At 33.4% G+C, this 20,997-nt stretch overlaps 2 protein-coding genes across 3 annotated transcripts; both read left to right on the plus strand.

The window, feature by feature from the left end:
- The first annotated feature begins 1,035 nt into the window (after positions 1-1,035).
- On the plus strand, positions 1,036-11,538 carry LOC142639815 (26S proteasome non-ATPase regulatory subunit 2 homolog A). Its single transcript, XM_075813955.1, has 25 exons — positions 1,036-1,241; positions 1,365-1,465; positions 1,697-1,817; positions 1,898-1,957; positions 2,096-2,163; positions 2,354-2,396; positions 2,836-2,901; positions 3,014-3,052; positions 3,171-3,253; positions 4,037-4,151; positions 4,391-4,465; positions 5,283-5,441; positions 6,619-6,726; positions 6,806-6,910; positions 6,995-7,135; positions 7,218-7,322; positions 7,560-7,781; positions 8,844-8,957; positions 9,167-9,382; positions 10,079-10,138; positions 10,230-10,343; positions 10,440-10,525; positions 10,691-10,799; positions 10,906-11,084; positions 11,194-11,538. Exons 1-25 carry the CDS (start codon positions 1,179-1,181, stop codon positions 11,270-11,272), a joined length of 2,631 nt encoding a protein of 876 aa, XP_075670070.1. The 5' UTR covers positions 1,036-1,178; the 3' UTR covers positions 11,273-11,538.
- A 1,446-nt stretch (positions 11,539-12,984) lies between these two features.
- LOC142640981 (nuclear cap-binding protein subunit 2) lies at positions 12,985-19,711 on the plus strand. 2 transcript variants are annotated; one of them, XM_075815326.1, is made up of 9 exons: positions 12,985-13,133; positions 13,319-13,400; positions 14,280-14,503; positions 15,627-15,765; positions 15,840-15,873; positions 17,709-17,819; positions 18,689-18,736; positions 18,868-18,974; positions 19,363-19,711. In XM_075815326.1, the coding sequence occupies exons 2-9, from the start codon at positions 13,383-13,385 to the stop codon at positions 19,435-19,437; spliced, it is 756 nt and encodes a 251-aa protein (XP_075671441.1). In that variant the 5' UTR covers positions 12,985-13,133; positions 13,319-13,382; the 3' UTR covers positions 19,438-19,711. The 2 variants fall into 2 exon arrangements, with proteins under 2 accessions (XP_075671441.1, XP_075671442.1); XM_075815327.1 differs by having other exon boundaries at positions 13,028-13,133; positions 13,360-13,400.
- The last annotated feature ends 1,286 nt before the right edge of the window (positions 19,712-20,997 follow it).

Below are 20,997 nucleotides of genomic sequence, written 5' to 3' on the forward strand. Positions count from 1 at the left end.
TTATTTTGGAAAATGTTAACTAATGCTTTAAGGACACTAGTTTAGAAGCTGTTTTTTGATATATCTTTTTAAGAGAATAATAAAATAATAAATGTTGTTGACAACTTTTTATAGTTTTCATAAAAGTAGTGTCAAAAATTTTTTATTATGATTTATTAACAATTGTCTTAAGGGCATCCGTTAACATAACCTGTAAGGATAAAAAATCATGCACAAGCCCCACAGCCTAAAGGAGGTCCAATAACTCAAGGCTCAAAACAATGAATTTGTAGAGAGAGAAACCAACAACAAAGATATTGACACTCTGATAAATTCACCCAGATCAACAATACATTCTCTCAGACTTTCTCTCTCAAGAACTGGCTTTTTTTTTTTTTTTTTTTTTCCCGTTTCTTCCTCTCCTATTTATACTCCTTGCTCTTGCTATTTCATCCCTTCATCTCTCACCTTACTAGCCTCATTTACTGACATTTGTCCATTCACTTGTAGTCGGTCATGGAAAGAAGTTCTAGTACTGTGCCTTGTACTGTTCAGGTCACCTCCACATTAATGCAACAGATAAAATTGGTACTCCCTATTTAATGCAGCCTGAAAACTTGGTGCAGAGCATTCAATGCGGTGTTCACAGTTACCTACTCTCAATTCAAATATTTTCAATACCTTTCTAATGCATCACCGATTTATCCTTTGTGTTTCTTCGGGTAATCCTACTTCCACATCTTCGGACCCTCGGGCCCTTGACTTCCGTCCTCCTTTTCATACCTTTTATTCCTTATACTCTACATTCGATCCTCGCGTCCTCAGGTCCTCAGGTTCCCACATAACCCATTTTGAAAATGTTAATCAATGCCCATTGGGGTGCTATTATGTTTTTAAAAATAAATTTTGAAATAGGATTGTTTCCACAAAAAAAGAATAAATAAATATAAAAAATTGAGGCCCATTTATTTTTAAAAAATGGGCTTGGGTTTGAAAGTTATGTACAGAACTGGGCTCGGCGGCCTAAAAGAGGTTTCCTAACGAACAAGTTGTCTTGTGTCCGATTCTTAAAAAGAAAAAGGTAAAAAAAGAAGAAGGTTGTCTTGTCCTTCTTCCTCTCTGCAACAAGGTTTCACATCGGCGTTATTTGACCACTGAGTATTTGCCTGGGTTTCATTCAGTTGTAATCAAAACTAACAATGGCAAAGGATTCAAATGATACTAAGAAGAATAAGAAGGACGAGAAGAGAGACGAAGATCTGGTGGGTTTCAGTTAAAAACCATAGTTGATGTCGTTGTTGTAGTAGTAGCTATTGATTATTTCTTTTGTTGTTGTTGTTGGGTCATTCGCATAACCAATTTTCGTGTTGTGTATTGTGTTTCAGTCTGAAGAGGATCTTGCTCTGAAGCAACAATTGGAGCTGTATGTGGAGAGAGTTCAGGATGCTGACCCTAACTTACAGAAGGTTGCGCTTGAGAGCATGAGGTAACAGTATTTAATATTTGCTTTCACTTAATTCAATCCTGATCTTAATGTTGTGGTTTAATGTTTGGGACTGTGTTATCATTTTTGGGTTTAAGTTATAATTCATCAATTTGGTTCCTTGATTGATAAAACACGTTTTTGGGGGTCTTAGATTAACTTTGAAAACATTAGCTGCTTGTATAGAATGGAAACATATGTCATGATTAGCATGTAAAATTTTGATAATTGTAGGCAGGAAATCCGAACCTCTACGAGCTCCATGACTTCGGTCCCAAAGCCATTGAAATTTCTGCGTCCACACTATGGAACATTAAAGGCATTTTATGAAACCATGGGGGGCTCAGACTTGAAGGTATAATTTTGTTTGCTTGGACATTGCCTATTATAGAAGTAGCATTCGGGCTTATCTAATTAACTTTCTTGTCAATGCAGAAGTACCTCGCGGATATACTATCCGTTCTGGCTCTAACCATGTCTGCTGAGGGAGAAAGGGTACGGCTGAAGTTTAGTGTATTGTTTTTGCTGATTTGTTTAGTTGATTCTCTTTACAATTGCTAATGTAAATTCCTTTCATGCTATTTGGGACTAACATTTATTTCATTGCTTTTCTATTGCTGAAAATTCTTTTAGGAGAGCTTAAAATATAGATTGGAGGGTTCAGGAGGTGATATTGGCTCATGGGGCCATGAATATGTGAGGTGAGTGTCATCTGATTAAAATACATTGTGGTCTCTAGTGGGGTTTTAGGTGGTGGTATGTAGTTTGATCTTGTCAAATCAAATTTCATTGTATGGTTTTTAGGTTATGGTAGTGTTTGAAGTTCAATCCATATAAATGAATATTAACCTCACTCACTATTGATTATTATTATTTTTTATGTGTAATCAGGAACTTAGCTGGAGAAATTTCACAGGAATATGCTAAGCGACAGGTTAGAAATCAATGCTATATTAGTTTTCTTTATGAAAAAAAAAGCTTGTTATGGGTATTAGGACCATTCTATTAATCTTATTTTTGAAAATCAGTAAAAAACAACTTTTCATTCATATGCATTTACAGCTCAAAGCATTAAAAATTAAAAATTTAATTCCATATGCATCTTGATAAACAGGTTTAAGTGCTTTAAACTTTATACTATTATATATTACGATATCCTTGCTTCCCTGAATTTGAAAATATGTATTATGCGGTATGGTGTTGGAGTAGTATTACATCTTAATAATGCTCATTGCTTTGTGATTAGAGTGGCGCATTCTCTTTCAATAGAGGATTTTCTCTAGAATTTTATCTTCTTTGGCCTTCCATACTTTATTGTTAAGAACTCTTTCTTTATTTTAATATATTTAATTTCTTTGAATTTACCACAACAGAGCGAAGAAGTTCCTATTGAGGATCTTATGGAGCTTGTTCAACAAATAGTTGCTTTTCACATGAAGGTATGATTCAATAACATGTAACAGTATGACAACTATAGATGACGTTTGATAGGATTTTTTTTTTTTTTTTTAGTTTTTAGTTTTGTTCTAATCAATGTGAATTGCAATGCAGCACAATGCCGAGCCTGAAGCTGTTGATCTTCTAATGGAGGTATTGAGCAGTATTTCTCTTTTGATCTGATTTATTTATTGTGCCTTCCTGCCCTCAAATTTTTTCTCCTTTTGGTGTTTGGCCAATAATGAGATGTGTATAATCTGACTAATGCTAGGTTGAAGACCTTGATCTTTTAATAGAGCATGTTGACAGCACAAATTTCCGAAGGACGTGTCTCTATCTGACTAGTTCGGCTAGGTAAGTGGGATTATACCATAAATTTTTGGAGATTTTTATCCAACGGATTAATCATTTTACTTGTCACAAAAAAAAAAGGATTAATCATTTAAGACTATAGAAGCCTGAATTAAAAAAAACAGGAGAGGAATTAAAAGTTACAGTTCCCCAGCTAGCATGGGATTTTTATAGGTGGTAGGGGTTCATGGTTAGACTAATTTGGTGCATGTGTTACTTATTATTTTGTGTTATTTTTATTTTTTTAAAGTATGTTTAATTTTGAGTTCTGTTTTGGTCATTTATTGCTCTTTTTCTGGTCAAGTCACATGGAAAGTTTATTTTTTTTCTTAAAATAAAAAGATATCTGCATTTGGGCTCAAAAATTAAATCTCTTGAGAATACTATGTAACTACGTAAAAGATTAACATCTGACATGAGCTTGCTCTTGTTCAAGGACTTGGAACACTATACTTTATAGTAATTGGAACACTTTTGCTGCTCCTTAAGGGTTGAGTTGAACAGGTTATTATTTACTAAAGAACATTGCAACATAAATTTTCTGCCTTATATGAAATGCTATACCAATATGTTCAGTAAATGACAACCTTTTGCGTTAGGGTTCTTATTTCTAAAGAGTATTGCAACTTGCAACATTAGTTTTTTTGTCATGCATGAAATGCTGCACCAAAACTAAGTTAATCATTGCTCAGTAAACTACAATCTTTTGACTCGGGTTGTTTATTTCACCTCTCTCCCCCCCCCCCTCCCCCCCTTGATGACATTTCACATTGCAACATAGTGCAGATACCTCCCTGGACCGGATGACATGTTGGTCCTAGATATTGCCTACATGATTTATTTAAAATTTGAGGAGTATCCAAATGCACTTCAGATTGCCCTATTTCTGGATAACATGCAGGTTTGTACTTTAAGAAAAATACTTTTTATAACTCATCCTTTCCTTACTATTCAATTGTGCATTGTGTTTACCTGTATTTGGTGAAGAGCTGCAAGAGGAATTATGTTACTTCATTGATTGAAGAATTTCACAGCTACACATTACTAGGAAATCTTATTAAATACTTGTTAAAATTTATGATGCAATCCTTAAAATGTTATTTTGGTTTGGTCCTCATAGTCTAAAGTATTTGTTGGCAGTATGTGAAGCAAGTATTTACTTCTTGTGATGATCTGCGAAGAAAGAAGCAATTCTGTTACATCCTTGCTCGCCATGTAAGTCTTGAATTCTACATACTTTTGATTTCCTTTGAGTTTATTTTGTTGACTAACTCGTTCATCTGGATGAATTTTAGAGATTGGGTTTGATTTTTTATTTTTAATGAAATGAACTATTTGGCATGATCCTGCACTGTCGCTAGGATTATATAGGAATTTCCTCTTTTCGTATTCAAAGGCAATCATGTCCATATTGTTGGGTTATAGTATCTGTTACATCCTTGCTCGCCATTTAAGTCTTGAATTCCACATTCTTTTGATTTCCTTTGAGTTTATATTGTTGACTAACTTGTTCATCTGGATGAATTTTAGAGATTGGGTTTGATTTTGTATTCTTTATGAAATGAACTATTTGGCATGATCCTGCACTGTTGCTAGGATTATATAGGAATTTCCTCTTTTTGTATTTAAAGGCAATCATGTCCATATTGTTGGGTTATAGTATCTGTCTAATATAGTTACTTTGTCCTGATCATTGTTGCTGGGTATTATTATAGGATGATGAAGTAGTCATGACTGTTGTCCTTGGTCAGCGTATTTATTTTATTTTATTTTTAGGGATGGATTGTAGAGTTTGATAATTTCTTGTACTTTGTTGCTATTTTTTGACATGGGAAGGGTAACTTATGATAGATGATTAACAGAGAGGGTGCAAGTGGTAAGAAACTTGTGGGTGAGGCTTGGAATTGGATGTCAGGGAGTTGCTTTTGTCATTTTGTTTGAAAGGCATCAATTTAACTATTCTTATGTATGGATTTTTGTTATTGGTACTTTGTTTGCTAACTGATATTTGGTTGTTTGTTCTTCCATTCAGGGTATTACATTTGAGCTAGACGAAGAGATGGCTGCAAATGATGATGACCGAGAAGCATTACAGGACATAATAAACAACACCAAGCTCAGTGAAGGATATCTAACACTTGCTCGTGATATTGAGGTTATGGAGCCCAAATCTCCTGAAGATATTTACAAGGTTTGAGCTTTTGATCTGTATAATTCATAATGCTAGATAGATTTGACCCTCAATGACCATAGAGTATTTAATTTGGTTTTCTAAAGATTTAAGAGTTGGTTGTTTTACTTATCAAAAAAAGTAAAAAATAGTTGTTTGTTTTATGTATTGTAGAGGTTCCTGCACTAGCATTGTTTATTATTACATTCTTTTGGAGGAATTTCATCTAGTGATATCATGAAGTTTCACTCCTCATATAATATTCCTCTGTTTGTTTATGGTTCTTAGTCTATTCTTTTGCCAAAATGTTCTTGTCACTTGTTTCTTCTTCTCTCTCTTCTTTTCTTCTCTTCTTCTTTCTTTTTCTTTTTTCTCCCCCCCCCCCTATTTTTTATTATAAATAAGTAGGAAAAGATTGCTGGAATTTTTTTCTTGGGTTCCTCTTGAGTTGTGTTATTGTCCTATCAGGAGTCTTCCCATATATGATAATAGAAGTTCAATATACTGTTGCTTTACTTTCATTGGTTAGTCACGCTACCACAGTTGGTTTTTAACCCATGATTTTATTCTTCCTCCCTATTCTTGTGGGGAGAAGAGTGGCATTCGATCTGAGTTTTATTGACTAAAGGTAGCTAGTTCAAATAAAGAACTTCTATATTGTGATGGTTGATAATAATTTATGGGCCTTAATTTTTAAGACATTTAAAAGTATTGCTTTTCTATCTTGAATATTTGATTTGATTTCTAAGACATTTAGAAGTATTGCTCTTATTTCTTTGTTTGGAGACCTTGATGAAAAAAAATGTCATTAAGTAGTTCTACTATGATATAGTGATTTATTTCTTCTAATTACGATGCTTCCAATTTTTTATGGAGTAGTCTTGGAATAATTTGCTGCCAATATATTGATGTTATGCTACTCTCTTTGTTCCTTCCTTTTTATCATATATATACTTTTTTTTCCTTCAATAAAATCATTACTTACATGTGCGGGTGTGTTTTATGCAATGTGCTGGTAGCCTATATGACTAGCTAGGTAGAAATCATAATCATTGAATTGTTTGGTTAACAATGTTTGTGATTTTATAACTTAAAATTTTTATCCTAAGTGCATTAATTACCAGAAATGGAGATAATAAAAAAGGAAAGTAGAATTTGTGTCATATTGTCTAATTTGCTTTCTCTTGCGTTTTCTTAGGCACACTTGCTTGATGGCCGGGCTAGTGCTGGTGCAACTGTTGATTCAGCTAGACAAAACCTTGCTGCCACCTTTGTTAATGCTTTTGTAAATGCTGGCTTTGGTCAGGTAACGTGGTTTTTTATTTGCATGAATGATATCATACAGGTGTGAGTTCTCTTGACTTTGAGTCTTATATTTGCTGCAGGATAAGTTAATGACAGTCCCATCTGACAATTCAAGTTCTGGTTCTTCTGCTAACTGGCTTTTCAAAAATAAAGAACATGGGAAGACTAGTGCCACAGCAAGTCTTGTATGCATCCCTATATTGCATGGTTTATCTGTTTTTATATATTCATCCTCTATGCCAAATTCTTATTGTCTTCTATCCTAACAGGGTATGATATTACTGTGGGATGTTGACTCTGGACTTGCCCAAATGGACAAATACTTCCACGCAACTGACAGCCATGTCAATGCTGGTGCGTTATTAGGAGTTGGGATCGTAAATTGTGGTATCAAGAATGATTGTGATCCGGTGAGTTTAATCAACTATTTTTCTTTGCACTGAAGATTGTATGACCTTGAATTGCATCTTAGTCTTACTCTTTTTTTCTTAGGCACTGGCACTTCTAGGAGAGTATATAGATAAAGAAGACCCATCCATTCGGATTGGGGCAATAATGGGCCTTGGAATTGCATATGCTGGTGCTCAGAATGAGCAGGTGAAGTATCTTTTTTATTTATGTTGATGAATGTATTGTGACGCCATTCTTTATCCTTTATGCAAAGAATAACATGTCTGCATGTAATTACTGATCCCATGCAATGATGCTCTATTTCAATAATGGTTGGTTGATATATAAAATTACTTTACTTGGTTGAAAAAGTCTTTATATTGTAAAGATTTGGGCTTGTAATGTCTTTTCATATGAAAGCTAACTCATAACTCTTTTTGTCAGTTACGGAGTAAATTGGCTCCTATACTCAATGATGCTAAAGCTCCTCTTGACGTGATTGCTTTCACCGCAATCTCATTGGGTTTAATATACGTGGGTTCTTGCAACGAAGAGGTTGCTCAGGCAATTATATTTGCATTGATGGACCGAAGTGAGTCAGAGTTGACGGAGCCTCTAACTCGTCTTTTACCTCTTGGGCTTGGTCTTCTATACCTCGGGAAGCAGGTACCCTCTACTATTTTCCTTCTTACTTTTGTTCTGGTTGATTTAAGAACATGGATTTTTTTCATTCCATCATGTAAATTTATTTAGGCATTGTTTGGGAGTGTTCATATTAAAGGAAAGGAATGGAATGACAAAATTATAAAGGAGTTGAAATGAGCGAAACGAATGGAGTGGGTAAAAAGAATGGCAAGGAACGGAATGGAATTAAAGGAATTAAACTATCTTTTTTGAATTAAAAAAGAAAAGAAAAAGAAATGGAAAGGAATGTTGATAAATACTTTTATAATAACATTACTTTTATTCCCCTCCTTTTAAAAAAATGTAAGAAAGGGTCATTTGTTATAACATTATATTATTTTCATATATTTATTAGTATCAATAATAATAATTAATATTACTAGAAAAGGAAAAAGATTATCTGCAAAATGGATTAGAAGAAAATTTCTTAAACCCACTATGTGGCAATTGATAAACCATCGACATGTACTTTTTAGTCAATGCCGTTTTTAATGATTGTTGTGACTTAAAAAAAAAAAACATTTGGATGATGATATTAGTTGCCACATAATGGGTTAAATGAGATTCTTTCAATCCGGTTGGGAGAAAACTGTCCTTTAAAAGGGATAAAAAAATAATAATAAAAGAAGCAAGAAGATAATAGTGCTAAAAACAAACTGATTCTGGTGATAGCTTAGAGCTTATTTTATGAATAGGGCGATCAAAATTATATTTCATTTAGTGTAAGACAATTTAGGAGTATAACAAATAATGAGGTATTATAAAAAAAAAGAGGGGTATTTTCTTTTTTGGTTGAATGAAGCATTATTACTTATCAAAAAAAAAAAAAACTGGGTGTTCCTTAGCCATCATTTTCTCCTGCTTAAACTTCTAAAGATGGGAATGATCATTCCATTCCTTTCCAACTGTTTCCCTCCTCCCAAGTGAGCTGTTAATGTTGATTTTTATTTCTTGGTATACCATCAATTGCCATACAACATGACTATTGAAGGTTATGACTCTAACCCATTGGTTATCTTTCAATTTGTCTCTGGTGTTTGACAGGAAAGTGTGGAGGCAACGGCTGAAGTTTCTAAGACCTTTAATGAAAAAATCAGAAAATACTGTGATATGACATTACTTTCCTGTGCCTATGCTGGAACAGGGAATGTTCTTAAGGTATTCATTTAAAGGCAATTTAATCATACCATTTGTAAATTTTTATAGTCCATTGCCAATGAGCTTTGGCTCAAAAGGTTTTTCCTCAAAATGGGTGGAGGTTGAGGTCATGGGTTCACAATAATTGGGTGCATGTGTAAATTACACATTTATTTTTTTGGTAGTAAATTATATAATTACATAAGTAGCTGATACTTTTCTCCATGTAGGTTCAAAATCTTCTGGGTCATTGTTCACAACATCTAGACAAAGGTGAAACTCACCAGGGTCCTGCTGTGCTTGGAATTGCTATGGTTGCAATGGCTGAAGAATTGGGGCTTGAGATGGCAATTCGATCACTAGAGCATCTTTTGCAGTATGGAGAGCAGAATATTCGCCGTGCTGTTCCTTTGGCTCTTGGTCTCCTTTGCATATCAAACCCTAAGGTATTTATCTTTCTAGTCCTTGCTGATTACTCTTTGGTTGGGACAATTTGGTCCTTATATAAATCTTATGGCCTATTTGGATAGACAGGGGAGGAAGGGGGAGTAGAGTAGAGTTGGTTAAAAACTAGTTTAATTTCCAGCCAATCTACTCTCCTGCCCTCTACTTCCCCTCCCTCCCCTTCGATCCAAATGGACCATTAGGTTGTACCTTTTCTTTGAGGAGTGATATAGCCACAGGTGGTGGGGTTAGAAATGCCTGCTCATGCCAAGTGCCTTGTAGCTCAACTGGCACATCTTGGTGTTTCCAATGGAGACGTCTTTGGTTCAAATTCCCCATCCCACAACGATCAAAGTATAAAAAATAAAAATTAAAAGGAAAGAAAAAGAAGAAATTCCTGCTCATCAGTCTCAGCTGGATTGACTTTAAAAGGCTTTGAAATACTTCCTAAGTATTGGATAAGCAAATTAACAAAACTCATCTATACAAAATTGAATTCACTTGACGCCCAAATTCAAGGAAAACCTGTATTAGAAGTCTACTTTCTGCATTTTGCTTGTAATCTGAGTATTCATCCCCTTGTAATTTAAGGAAATTATATAATGATGATGTGTGCAGATAAGCTGTTTGAATCTCTCTTAAGCTGAGGACAAACAGTATCTTTGCTTATAAATTTGTTGATTGGTTGTTCTGGTCAGGTCAATGTTATGGACACATTAAGCAGACTTAGCCATGACACAGATTCAGAAGTAGCAATGGTAATATGATATTAGAATTTTTATATCTATTCGTATTGTTATTTCTTCAGTTACCATTTTAACGCTAAAAGTATGTATTTGGATGCTACAGGCTGCAGTAATGTCGTTAGGTTTGATAGGTGCGGGTACCAACAATGCTCGAATTGCTGGCATGCTTCGTAATCTTTCAAGTTATTACTATAAAGATGCCAGCCTTCTTTTCTGTGTAATGCTTCTGTTGAATTCCTTACACTTTTCTATACAGTATTTCATAGTTTTTTTTTTTTTTTAAAATGATGGAGTTGCTTTGCCTCTTTTTCAGGTGCGAATTGCTCAAGGTCTTGTACACATGGGGAAAGGCTTATTAACTCTTAATCCATTTCATTCTGAACGGTTCTTGCTTTCCCCGTAAGTAATTGTTTTTCATAGAAACCTTGCAACCCCACTTCACTTTTTTAAAATGTATATTATCTTTACCAACCTAACCTAAGTCATTGAGGATTCCCCTCCATTATTTTCTCTTGCCATTTGTTCCATTGTATATTGTGTAAACAAATTCTTTTTACCTATCAGGACTGCACTTGCTGGAATAACTATCATGCTACATGCATGCCTTGATATGAAAACAGTTGTATTGGGAAAATATCATTACATGCTCTACTACCTCGTTTTGGCCATGCAGGTTTGGGTTCTCCCTTTCTCTTGTTCTTCTTCAATTTGGTGGTCAATTTTTACTTTAAGTTAATTTATTAGCCTCTGATGGTCCATCCTTTTTGTTGCTGCGACAGCCAAGAATGTTGATGACTGTTGATGAGAATAACAAACCTCTTTCCGTACCTGTTCGAGTGGGTCAAGCTGTTGATGTTGTTGGTCAGGCGGGTCGCCCCAAGACCATCACTGGTTTTCAGACACACACAACACCGGTTCTTTTGGCTGCTGGTGATAGAGCAGAACTGGCCACTGAGAAGTAAGCATTCCCTTCAGTGTCTTTGCAATTTTCACAAATAAAAAGTCACTCTATACCCTTTATGTGCTATTAGATTGCTCACATCACTTCTTTTTTTTTTTGGTTGTAGATATATTCCACTATCCCCAATATTAGAAGGGTTTGTAATCTTGAAGGAGAATCCAGACTATAGAGAAGAAGATCATTAGGGTGGGTTCAATAAAAATGTGACCACCTAAATGGACCATTTTTTTCCCCATTGTAGTTTAAATTTGTCTCTCTTATGTTGTTATTTATTATCAATGTAATCATTCCGTGTAATTCCATTAACATTGTTTTGCTGTCGTTTAAGTGATAGCCTGGTGATAATATTATCTTTTATGATGTGCTGTGTTTGTAATTTGAACCTCATCTGTCCCTCCCCTTTTTATTATTTATGTGCAGAAATGCTCCTGCTGTGCATAATGTTTATCAACTGTATTAATGTTTCTGAGTCAAGCTAATGCTCTGCTTGTTGTTGGCTCTAACCTTAGATCAGGGTCTTGTTCTAAAGTGAATCTTTCCACCTATTTTAGCCGGGTTAAAGCGGGTCCGCATGCTACACAGAGTGAATTCGGCCTAACTATTTTTTATAGGGTTCTAGACTTTTGTAATATAAAAGAATTTTATTTATCATAATCACAAGTAAAAGATCTAAAATTGATATGGTTTTATTGATTTCAAACAAGAATTTTGATAAACTTAAAATTTAAGAGAAAAGCGTAAGAAAGAGAAGAAAAATTATTATATAGAATAATCAAATAACTCACTAAGAATAAATAAAGAAAAATAAATTAATGTAAAAGTTGTGAAACATGATTATCTGAAATTATATATATATATATAATAACACCAAAAACAAACTATTTTTGTTGAATTATTTGATTTCGTGTATAAGGAACAATAGTTACAATACTACTTAATATTTTTTTCTTTGTAAGATGAGTTCAAGTTACACATCATAATTCTTGAATTAATTTCTTTTATTATAAAAAAGATGTTATTAATGTCATTTCAAAATAATGTTATTTCAAAATAATGTTATTTCAAAATAATGTTAACATGACTATAGTGGAAGAATAATTGAGTAAACAACATAAATGGAAGAATAAATGAGTAAACAACGAAAGAACAAAGTGATTTAGAAAAAAAACCTCAATATTGTGTTATCCTTGTTTTTGGATACTCTCTGCTATAAAAAAAATGCAACCACATATGATATTTGCTCGTAATATGACTTTTTATTTATATATTATAAAGATTGGGTTTTAGAAGTTGAGGTTGGGTCAAATAACTATTTTTTATATGCTACAAGTAGTTGCATAATTAATAATTATTAAATTTAGTAAAAAGAATGGTAAGGTTTTCTGTCCAAGAATAAGAGATATAAAGTTTGATCGCCGCCCACACTAAAAAATAATTGGTGTCTTGGTTTGATATAAAAAACTATCATAAAAAGTGAATATAATGCGTTTAAAAATTATCTCTAAAAGAAATTATTATTAAATTAGTTTATTTCACTAATCATTAGGATAACTTCATTTAACTAAAACTTAGTTACAAAATACAAAAAAAAAAAAAAATCAAAATTTTTTATTATTAAAATTGAAAATTCTACTCCAATTAAAATTTTATTTATATTAGTAATTAGTAATGGATATGATAATTTAATTTTAAGTAAAATTCTATTATCTAATTTAAATTTTTTGAAAAATTAAAATAAAACGAATTTTCCTTTAATTGTGTTAATAATCTAACATAATTTGCTTATATATATAAAATAAAACGAATTTTCTTGTAATTATGTTAATAATCTAACATAATTTGCTTTTATATATATATATATATATAGTCTTTTATTTTCATAAAATTTTAATTAATCCAAAATTTTAATTCTATTAAAATAAAACACACACACACACCCACTGATCCCCCACGCACGCAAAACTCAAGCGAGTTCGAAGTTCGAACCTAACAAATCAAATGGTCAAGGAGCGATAAAAAGGAAAGCAAATCAGCGCGAAACAACAGGTTCTCTCTCTCTCTCTCTCTCTCTCTCTCTGTGGAGTGTGCGTTTCATATAATATAGGGTTTTAGAGTGAACCTAGGGTTTTTCTTGTGTGGACAAAATTTTCACGAAATTTGATAATGTAGTTACGGAGTAATTGTTTATAGCAGCAATCGTATATTAGTGTAGTGGGTTTGTGAACTTGCAGATTGATTAATTTTTTTGTGGAGCATAATTCTCGAATTTCAGCTTCAAGCTTAGTTCAGAGGGCCATGGCGTCTCTGTTCAAGGTAAAATTGCTGCCCTCTTTTTTTTTTTTTTTAGTAGTGTTTGTAATATGTGTTTTAAGTTTTCGTATATTAGAGCAGATTTTTTTTTTTTTTTTAGATTTTCAAAACTTGATATAGAATTGTTTTTGTTGTTGTTGTTAAAGTTTATTTATTAATTTAAATAAAGAGGTAAATGGGTTTGAAAATGTCAGCTTGTTTGTTTCGGAATTTGAAATAAAGTGTGTGAATTTGAACTGGGATAAGTGGGAAGTTCATATTTAATTGTGTTAAGAAGGGTAAGCTGTTCTTGCTTTCGGAAACGTGCATTTTCGAGAGTGGCTGTGGTTGTCCCATGAAATTTTTGACCTTGTCGGTTGTCATGATAGTATATTGTAACTAAGAAGGGAGCAATTCAAGGATGGGAAATAGCATAATATAAGATTGAAGCAAGAGTAAATCATGGATTCTTGTGGATGAATTTGGTTTTTTGACTTATCTGTTATTGTTTTTGGAGGACAAACAAAACTGGCCCTAATTGTTCTGTGCACGTGTTTTAGGTTTCTTGATCGATATGTTTTTTTCGATTGTTTTTTATGCGTGGTTCTAATTGCATATATTGTTTTAATTTATATTTTGAAGTGCTTAACTGCCAAGAAGTAAAAGTCAGCATTAACACCGCTCTCTCAATTCTCCCTTGCCTCCCCACCTCCCCCCAAAAAAACAGTGCTTGTATTAAAAATAAAAGTATTTTTACTTTATTTATTACCAGACTATTCTGTTCTATTTGATGAAAAAGACCGTGATGACAATTCAACGGTCGCTGTGTGCTTGAAGTTATTAGTCGTTGTTCTTAAACTATTTATGTAACTAACTGATCATATTGTTTCACATTATTTTTAGGATCCAAAAAAGCTTTCAGCATATAGGGATAGAAGGTTTACTGGATCACAAGAAGACTTTGAACATGCACTCCTGACATCAATAACTGTCTATGTGGGGAATATGTCCTTTTATACAACAGAAGAGCAAGTTTATGAGCTTTTCTCCCGAGCTGGAGAAATTAAAAAGATAATTATGGGCTTGGATAAGAACACAAAAACACCTTGCGGCTTTTGTTTTGTCTTGTAAGGCTCTGTACTTCTTAATCGTTAACATATTGGAAAGAAGTTCTGATGGTATAAATAGTCTAACTTTCCTTCCAACTCTTGCCCTTTTTTTTGGGTTGGTTTACAAAATTTTAACTGGACTATCCAGGTGGATTGTCCATTTCTAATGCTCTTAATTATTATTTTTGGTTGGTTAACACTTTTTAAGCGATTTCTTTGACTGTTTTAATCCTTTCATAAGCTAAGACTGTCCAATGTGTTTCTGTGAAATGTTTATACTGCTTCATGCTTCATCACTTCCTATTCTGTATGTCACATTTGGAGTTTTTAAAAGTAATTTTTGTTGTTACTGCATGTCAATCCACTCACGCCAAGCTTTCTAAGAAGTGATGGCAGCCTGAATGGACAGTTCTAAATCAAATATAACTCAATTCTAGTCAACCTGACATTTACTGAAACTAGCATATCAATATGATGTGATACATCTCCATCCCTCATATATTTTTTTATTGGTAAGTTTACACAAGTACTTGGTGAATCTTGAACCCATGACCTCATCCTCTACCTTGCTTTAACAAGGGGAGGAGGTGCCGTTTTAGCTAGAGCTTATTGGTATGTTTGCTTATTATATCATAAAAAATATAGTTTGTTGCTGAGCATATCAAATCTAGAATTGCCTTTGGTTAGTTTTTCCTTTTGTGTATCTCTTGTATACCTATCATGTATGGTATTTTCTATATGTGTCCCTGCTTGTTTATTTACTCTCTAAAGTTGCTTCTTTTACATGCTTTGATATAAATAAACTATTTTTTATTGTGAGTTGCAATTTTCCATAATTAATATTCACTTTATTATATTACTTATCAAAAAAATAAAAATAAAATTCACTTTATCTATTTTATGAACTTGATAATGCCGATACCCAGATTTATAATTTTATTCTAGTATTGGATGGGATAAGTTGCTTGTGTTATGTTTATTTTTTGGTAATCCATTCATGAAATTGTCATATCTTGGTACCATTTGTCATGAGTTATGTGCTTTATATTGGTAATAAGTTGTGAAGAAGGATGCCAGGTTTCTTGCAGCAACTTATTTATAACTAAATCTCCTTATTGATCATTAAGTTTGTGCTTATCAGATTCTACTCTCGAGACGATGCTGAGGATGCTGTCAAATATATAAGTGGCACAATTCTCGATGATCGCCCTATTCGTGTAGATTTTGACTGGGGGTTCCAAGAAGGAAGGCAATGGGGCCGTGGGCGAAGTGGTGGGCAGGTAAGCTTCTGTGCCTGAAATTTATTGCCAAACATTGCCCTTTTACTTGCTTTAATTTAGTCTTGTTTGTACAGGTGCGTGATGAATATCGAACTGATTACGATCCTGATATCCTTTTGGCAGTGGCATTTTAGTTTAACATATCTGTAATGTCTTACAATGTGGTGTTTTTGTCATGATAGTGCTGATTTTCCTGGAGGTTAGAATGGGCTAGGAACTTGTTTGGTTAAACAAGTCAAAGTCACAAAAACTTTTTGTTTGCTTATTTTTTCTTCAGTTACAATAATGTTCTTTCACTGTTTGGTTTCTGATTCATATGTTTGAAAATATGTGAGAAGTGGAAGATTCATTGAAATTGTAACTCACATGCACTAAGAAATATCTATGTTGATGGGTACATATTTTATTTGGTGGCTAACGATTTGATAGATAAATTTGCTGAAGGTTATGCTGTCCTATAAATTGTTTTGGCCACGCAATGGTATTAAATTATGTCAAACTGTTGTATATAAATTGGATGGATATTAAACTTTGGCTTTGATCCCAACTTTCTGACCTAAAGTCATTTAATAGTTACTCCTGTATCAAAATAAATAGGGTACTTCCCTTTTGGGCTGTCCAAAATGAATGGGCATTTCCAAAAATGAAAACATTTGGCCATTTAATTTTTGATATCATACTTCAATTTGAGGAACCCACCTTTTTTAAAATTTAATATTACCTTTCTTAGCCCATCTAAGGTCATTTAAGTAAGGTTGTTAAGTGTAATTTGTTTTTCTAAAATGCATGCCGTTTGCAAAGCCCCATCTATTTTGGGATGGAGGGAGTAAAAGAAGGGTTAAATGTTTTGGAGGACGATCATGTTTACTCTTCAAATTATACTATTTGGAATAATAATGCTCCCTTTCAGCCTCCCATGTGGCACTTGTCCTCTACCGTCAAATGCTCCTAGACCATGTCTTCTTTAACTTCGCCAAGATACTATTGTTGGCCTTGTGTGTAGCCAAAGCAGCTCTAGGTTTTTTTTCTAAATTTATCATTATTGTTTTTTCTAATTCACTTTGTAAAGCCACTTTACTTTTTTCTGAGCAGTCATGTTTTTACTCAATAATATTTTCTTGAGTGTATAGTAGGAACTAGAATCCTCCTAGGAGAAGGGTGCTAGAGTTGCATTTATAAAGAAGTAAATATCATTCATGACAACTCTAGTAGCTTCGAAATGGGATATGCTTGATTTTTAAAGTAAGTCTAACTTTTTCTGGGATTGAGTTCATTACTATTTGGGATTTGTCAAAAAGAAGAAGAAAGATTTCATTATCATTTGAGGTTCTAAGTTGTTGGGATATATATGACCGTGGATGTTTGTTCTGTCAACCTAAGCACAATTGCATTCCTCTTTAGTGCTTCTTTTCCATTTGTCAAATTTTGGTTAAATTGCACGTTTGAGCCTCCAACTTTGCTGATTTTCTGGTGTTCAGATGATTTTGAAAGAGAGAGAATAGCTTAGGGAGTTCAAACTTATTCCCAATCTGTTAATCATGTGTGTAGCACTTGCAAATCACACTTGTTGCTGATTTGGCCCTTTTTTTTCTTTGTTCAGATTTATTTGCATGTAGATTCGATGCCATCTGTTTGCCACATTAGCATTTTCCATCAACATGGAACGGTGATTACTTTTTGGGAAAATTTTAAAAATATAGGTCTAATATGAAACACTTAAAATTATAGGAACGATTTTAAAACAAGGTTTAAAATTTGAGGATCAAATGTGCAATTTAGCCTCAAATTTATTTATGGTATGTCTTGCAAATTAACTTCATTTGACTTGTGCTCTCAAAGAAAAGTTGTCTCAAATTGCTGACATGCATTTGTTCCCTTGCTTTCTTAATCATTTGCTGTAAAAACTTTAGACATGCTCGATTAGTTTCCTTAATATGTTATACGTAGAGGAGGTTATGGGAAGTTAGTACAGAGAGAGCTGGAAGCACAAAGGCAGCTTGTAGATTATGGTGCTGGTTCCTTGGGCTCTTTCCCACCAGTTATGCCACCTCAGTGTAAGTTATTCCGAGCCTTTTCATATATAGATCTCTAGGTTACAAAATACACCCATGTCCATTTTAATTTTCATGTGAATCCTGGTTGACAATTGATTATCCAATCAATTGTAAGGTTGTTGTATTGGTAAATTGTTTACATGTGTGGATAAATGTACAGCCAGTTTTTGTTAAGGAGAAGAAATACACAATGAAAAATAAACAACTGTTATAAAAGGAGGATCAAGCATCATGGAAAAGCGACTGGACCTAGAGAACCATTGTTTGAAATAATGTTATTCAGTTGACAAATTGTTTACTTTGGTTCAAAGTGCCCACCTGGCTTACCATGATTCCCTCTCTATTATACAACTCATTCTTGGTTAGATTTTTAAAATTATTTTTTTAGAGAAAAAAAAGGGGGGGGGGGGGGTTTGGGTTGCAGTTTAAGAAGTATATTTTGGGTTAGTAAAAATACGCTTTTTGGCAGAGTGCTAATAGATTGATGGTAGTTCCTTTGCACCTACTATCTCTTAAATATATTTATTCTTGCTGACAAAACAAACTGATGTACAAAATTCTTGGAAAACCACATTAGTCTTAACGTGACATGTGACCCCTTTACATGGCATGGGGTGGCATGAACCTAATCTTACACCAAGATCACTTGGTGGCCTCTTGGTACCATTAGATTGACAGACTTTTTTTTTTATCTTCCTTTGGTTTTTGAAGTCATTCAGGGTTTTGCGTATTGGGCCCTTAGAAAAGCTTTATTGTTGGCATAAATTTTAATCTATTATGCATACTTATCCTGTCCCCACTCCCCTCGTTAAATCTATTATGCATTAAAATTACTGCTTCAACATTCACTTGACTGTTAAGTCTTGCAGATGGTAGACATGGTGGAAGCCATGGTCATGGGGGATCTTATCGTAGAGGTAACTGCTTTTAAGAATATTTATTATTTGATTTTTTTTAGGTCCATACAATTGTTTGGTTCATTTATGTATTGTATTAGACTTTCATATGGTTGGAGAATGTATTCTAATTGATGTCTCTTATGACACAGATTACCAAAGGAAGCGACACCGAGATGATGACCGCCATGGGCATGAGACCTCAAAGAGAATCTCAGATCATGAATCCAGGAGAAGTTCTGATCATGACTCGAGACCGGTAAATTCCTAATGAATTGGCCTAATTCATGTGGTTATTTTTCAGTTTTTTGAAAATAGACTGTTTGAAAAGGCTGTTCCTAAAAAATTTGGGCTAAAAGAAACTGTTCTTTGATAAGGTGCGGTTTTAAACCACTCTCCCAAATGGGTACGTGCACATAACACATGGTTGCAATTGCCAACCTGTTGCAAACAGCTTACCACAGAGCTTATATAATGTGCTTCCATTTCATTAAATTGTCAACAAGTGATAACCGCCATGACAAGGTGGCAACAGCTACAATTGTTGGCATTGTTAGAGGCCAGGAATCATGGATGCTATGTGCTTCTGTTGTAATTTTTTCGATATTGATATTTTCTATCAATTTCACATTGTTTTGATGTGACAGGAAAAGAATCCCCGATTCCGAGAGAGTGGTGACTCTGATGATGACGAGGAAGATGATCGGAAGCGACGATCCTAGTAACATTTGTGTCACTGTATTTTGATCTATATAGTGACTTTTTATTGGCATTTCTGTTCTGTGGTCCGATAAGAAAACATGTTTCCCAATTTAGTAATGTTTCAATGTAATAGTCCAACAACTGGAAAACAGCAGATTTTGCTTTTTATTTGAAGCATTTTCACTGCTATGTTTAGATTCTGAATTTGAGGGTGGTTTTCTACATGGAAAAAATGAACTGGAGATGTGAAAATGGTACGTTGAGAAAATGCAGGCGTCAGCACATTAACTTCAATTTGTTCCGTTATATGTATTGAGAAGCGCATAGTTAGAACTTAGCAGCAATACTATTTTATGTACTACTGCACCAAAAAAAGAAGAAGAAATAACTCTTTTCGCTCCCTCCAAAAGAAAAATCAAAAGAACAGTAATCTTTTTAGCTTTAATTATCATTTTGGCCACTGTTAAAATAATCTCTATCGTTCTGCCGTTAAGTGGATGGTAAAAACCGATGTAATTAATAGTTGATATTAAAAAATTATTATTCTGCCTTTAAGTGGATGGTAAAAACTGATGCGGTTAATAGTTGATATAAAAAATTATTGTGTTATGTCATGTGGGCTGCCATGGAGCTTTATGGAAAAAAGGAAAAGAAAAAAAGAAGCTCAAATAGACTAAAATCCTGAATCTGCGAGAATATCTTTTTCTCAGCTCTCCAATTGGGCAAAAGAAATACCGTCTTAGATCCTCTTTCAAAAATATTTTTTCTGGCAAAGGTAAAATGTAAAAACACACTTTACTAAAGAACTAAGAAACAAACAAAGAAAGCATAATATGCTAATCAATAAAGCAAAAGAGCCAATAGTGTAACTACGTTTTGTTTATTTCAGTAATGATATTTTCTAGAAAATGAGTCTTTTAAAAAATTATTTTTTAAAAAATTATTTCATTTTCCAATATTTGGTAACAAGCTTAATGAGTTGAAAACAATTTCCTAATTTCATTTATTTAGTTTGTTGTGAGATAGAGTTGTTTTCCAAAAAAATATTAGTGGAAAACAATTTCTAATAAGTCATACTTTTTATGTTAATTAAATGTAGTTTTCCTTTGACTTATTTTTTTTATGCTATCAAACACTGGAAAACTATTTTGACATAAGGTTTTTCATCGAAATTAACAAATTGTTATAAAAACGTGTATATAAGAATATTCCCATCCAAGGAGCAAACTCGTATACATAAACCTTTGAAATTGCCTCAAAACTCTCTTCCCCATCAAGAAATCCAAGCCAGTTTCTTCATTCCATAAATTCGACTTCCCAATATAGGATGTCTTCATGATTCATGATAAATGAAGAATGACTTCGAAATGATCATTACAGAAGCAATGGTTTAATTTGATTTAATCTGTGGCACGGGAAAATCTCATGTTTGTGATAGATTTGGCGTTCAGTTTTTGAGTTCTTGCGTTTTTGTTAAATTGTATAAGATGGGTTTCTTGTGATTTCAATCCCAAATTTATAAGGATTAGGGAATTTTTTTATTATATATAAACAATATTAAAATCGTGACAATACAAATA

Source organism: Castanea sativa, chromosome 6 (genome assembly GCF_040712315.1).
Source record: "Castanea sativa cultivar Marrone di Chiusa Pesio chromosome 6, ASM4071231v1".
NCBI classification, from domain to species: Eukaryota; Viridiplantae; Streptophyta; class Magnoliopsida; order Fagales; family Fagaceae; genus Castanea; species Castanea sativa.

Excerpts from the sequence above, each read along its gene's own strand:
- LOC142639815 (XM_075813955.1), top strand. The coding sequence starts at position 1,179 with ATGGCAAAGGATTCAAATGATACTAAGAAGAATAAGAAGGACGAGAAG. Across the intron at positions 1,242-1,364 it reads AGAAGAGAGACGAAGATCTG|TCTGAAGAGGATCTTGCTCT; the intron begins GTGGGTTTCAGT and ends ATTGTGTTTCAG. Across the intron at positions 10,526-10,690 it reads GAACGGTTCTTGCTTTCCCC|GACTGCACTTGCTGGAATAA; the intron begins GTAAGTAATTGT and ends TTTACCTATCAG.
- LOC142640981 (XM_075815326.1), top strand. Across the intron at positions 15,766-15,839 it reads GTGGGCGAAGTGGTGGGCAG|GTGCGTGATGAATATCGAAC; the intron begins GTAAGCTTCTGT and ends TTGTTTGTACAG. Across the intron at positions 17,820-18,688 it reads ACCAGTTATGCCACCTCAGT|ATGGTAGACATGGTGGAAGC; the intron begins GTAAGTTATTCC and ends TAAGTCTTGCAG.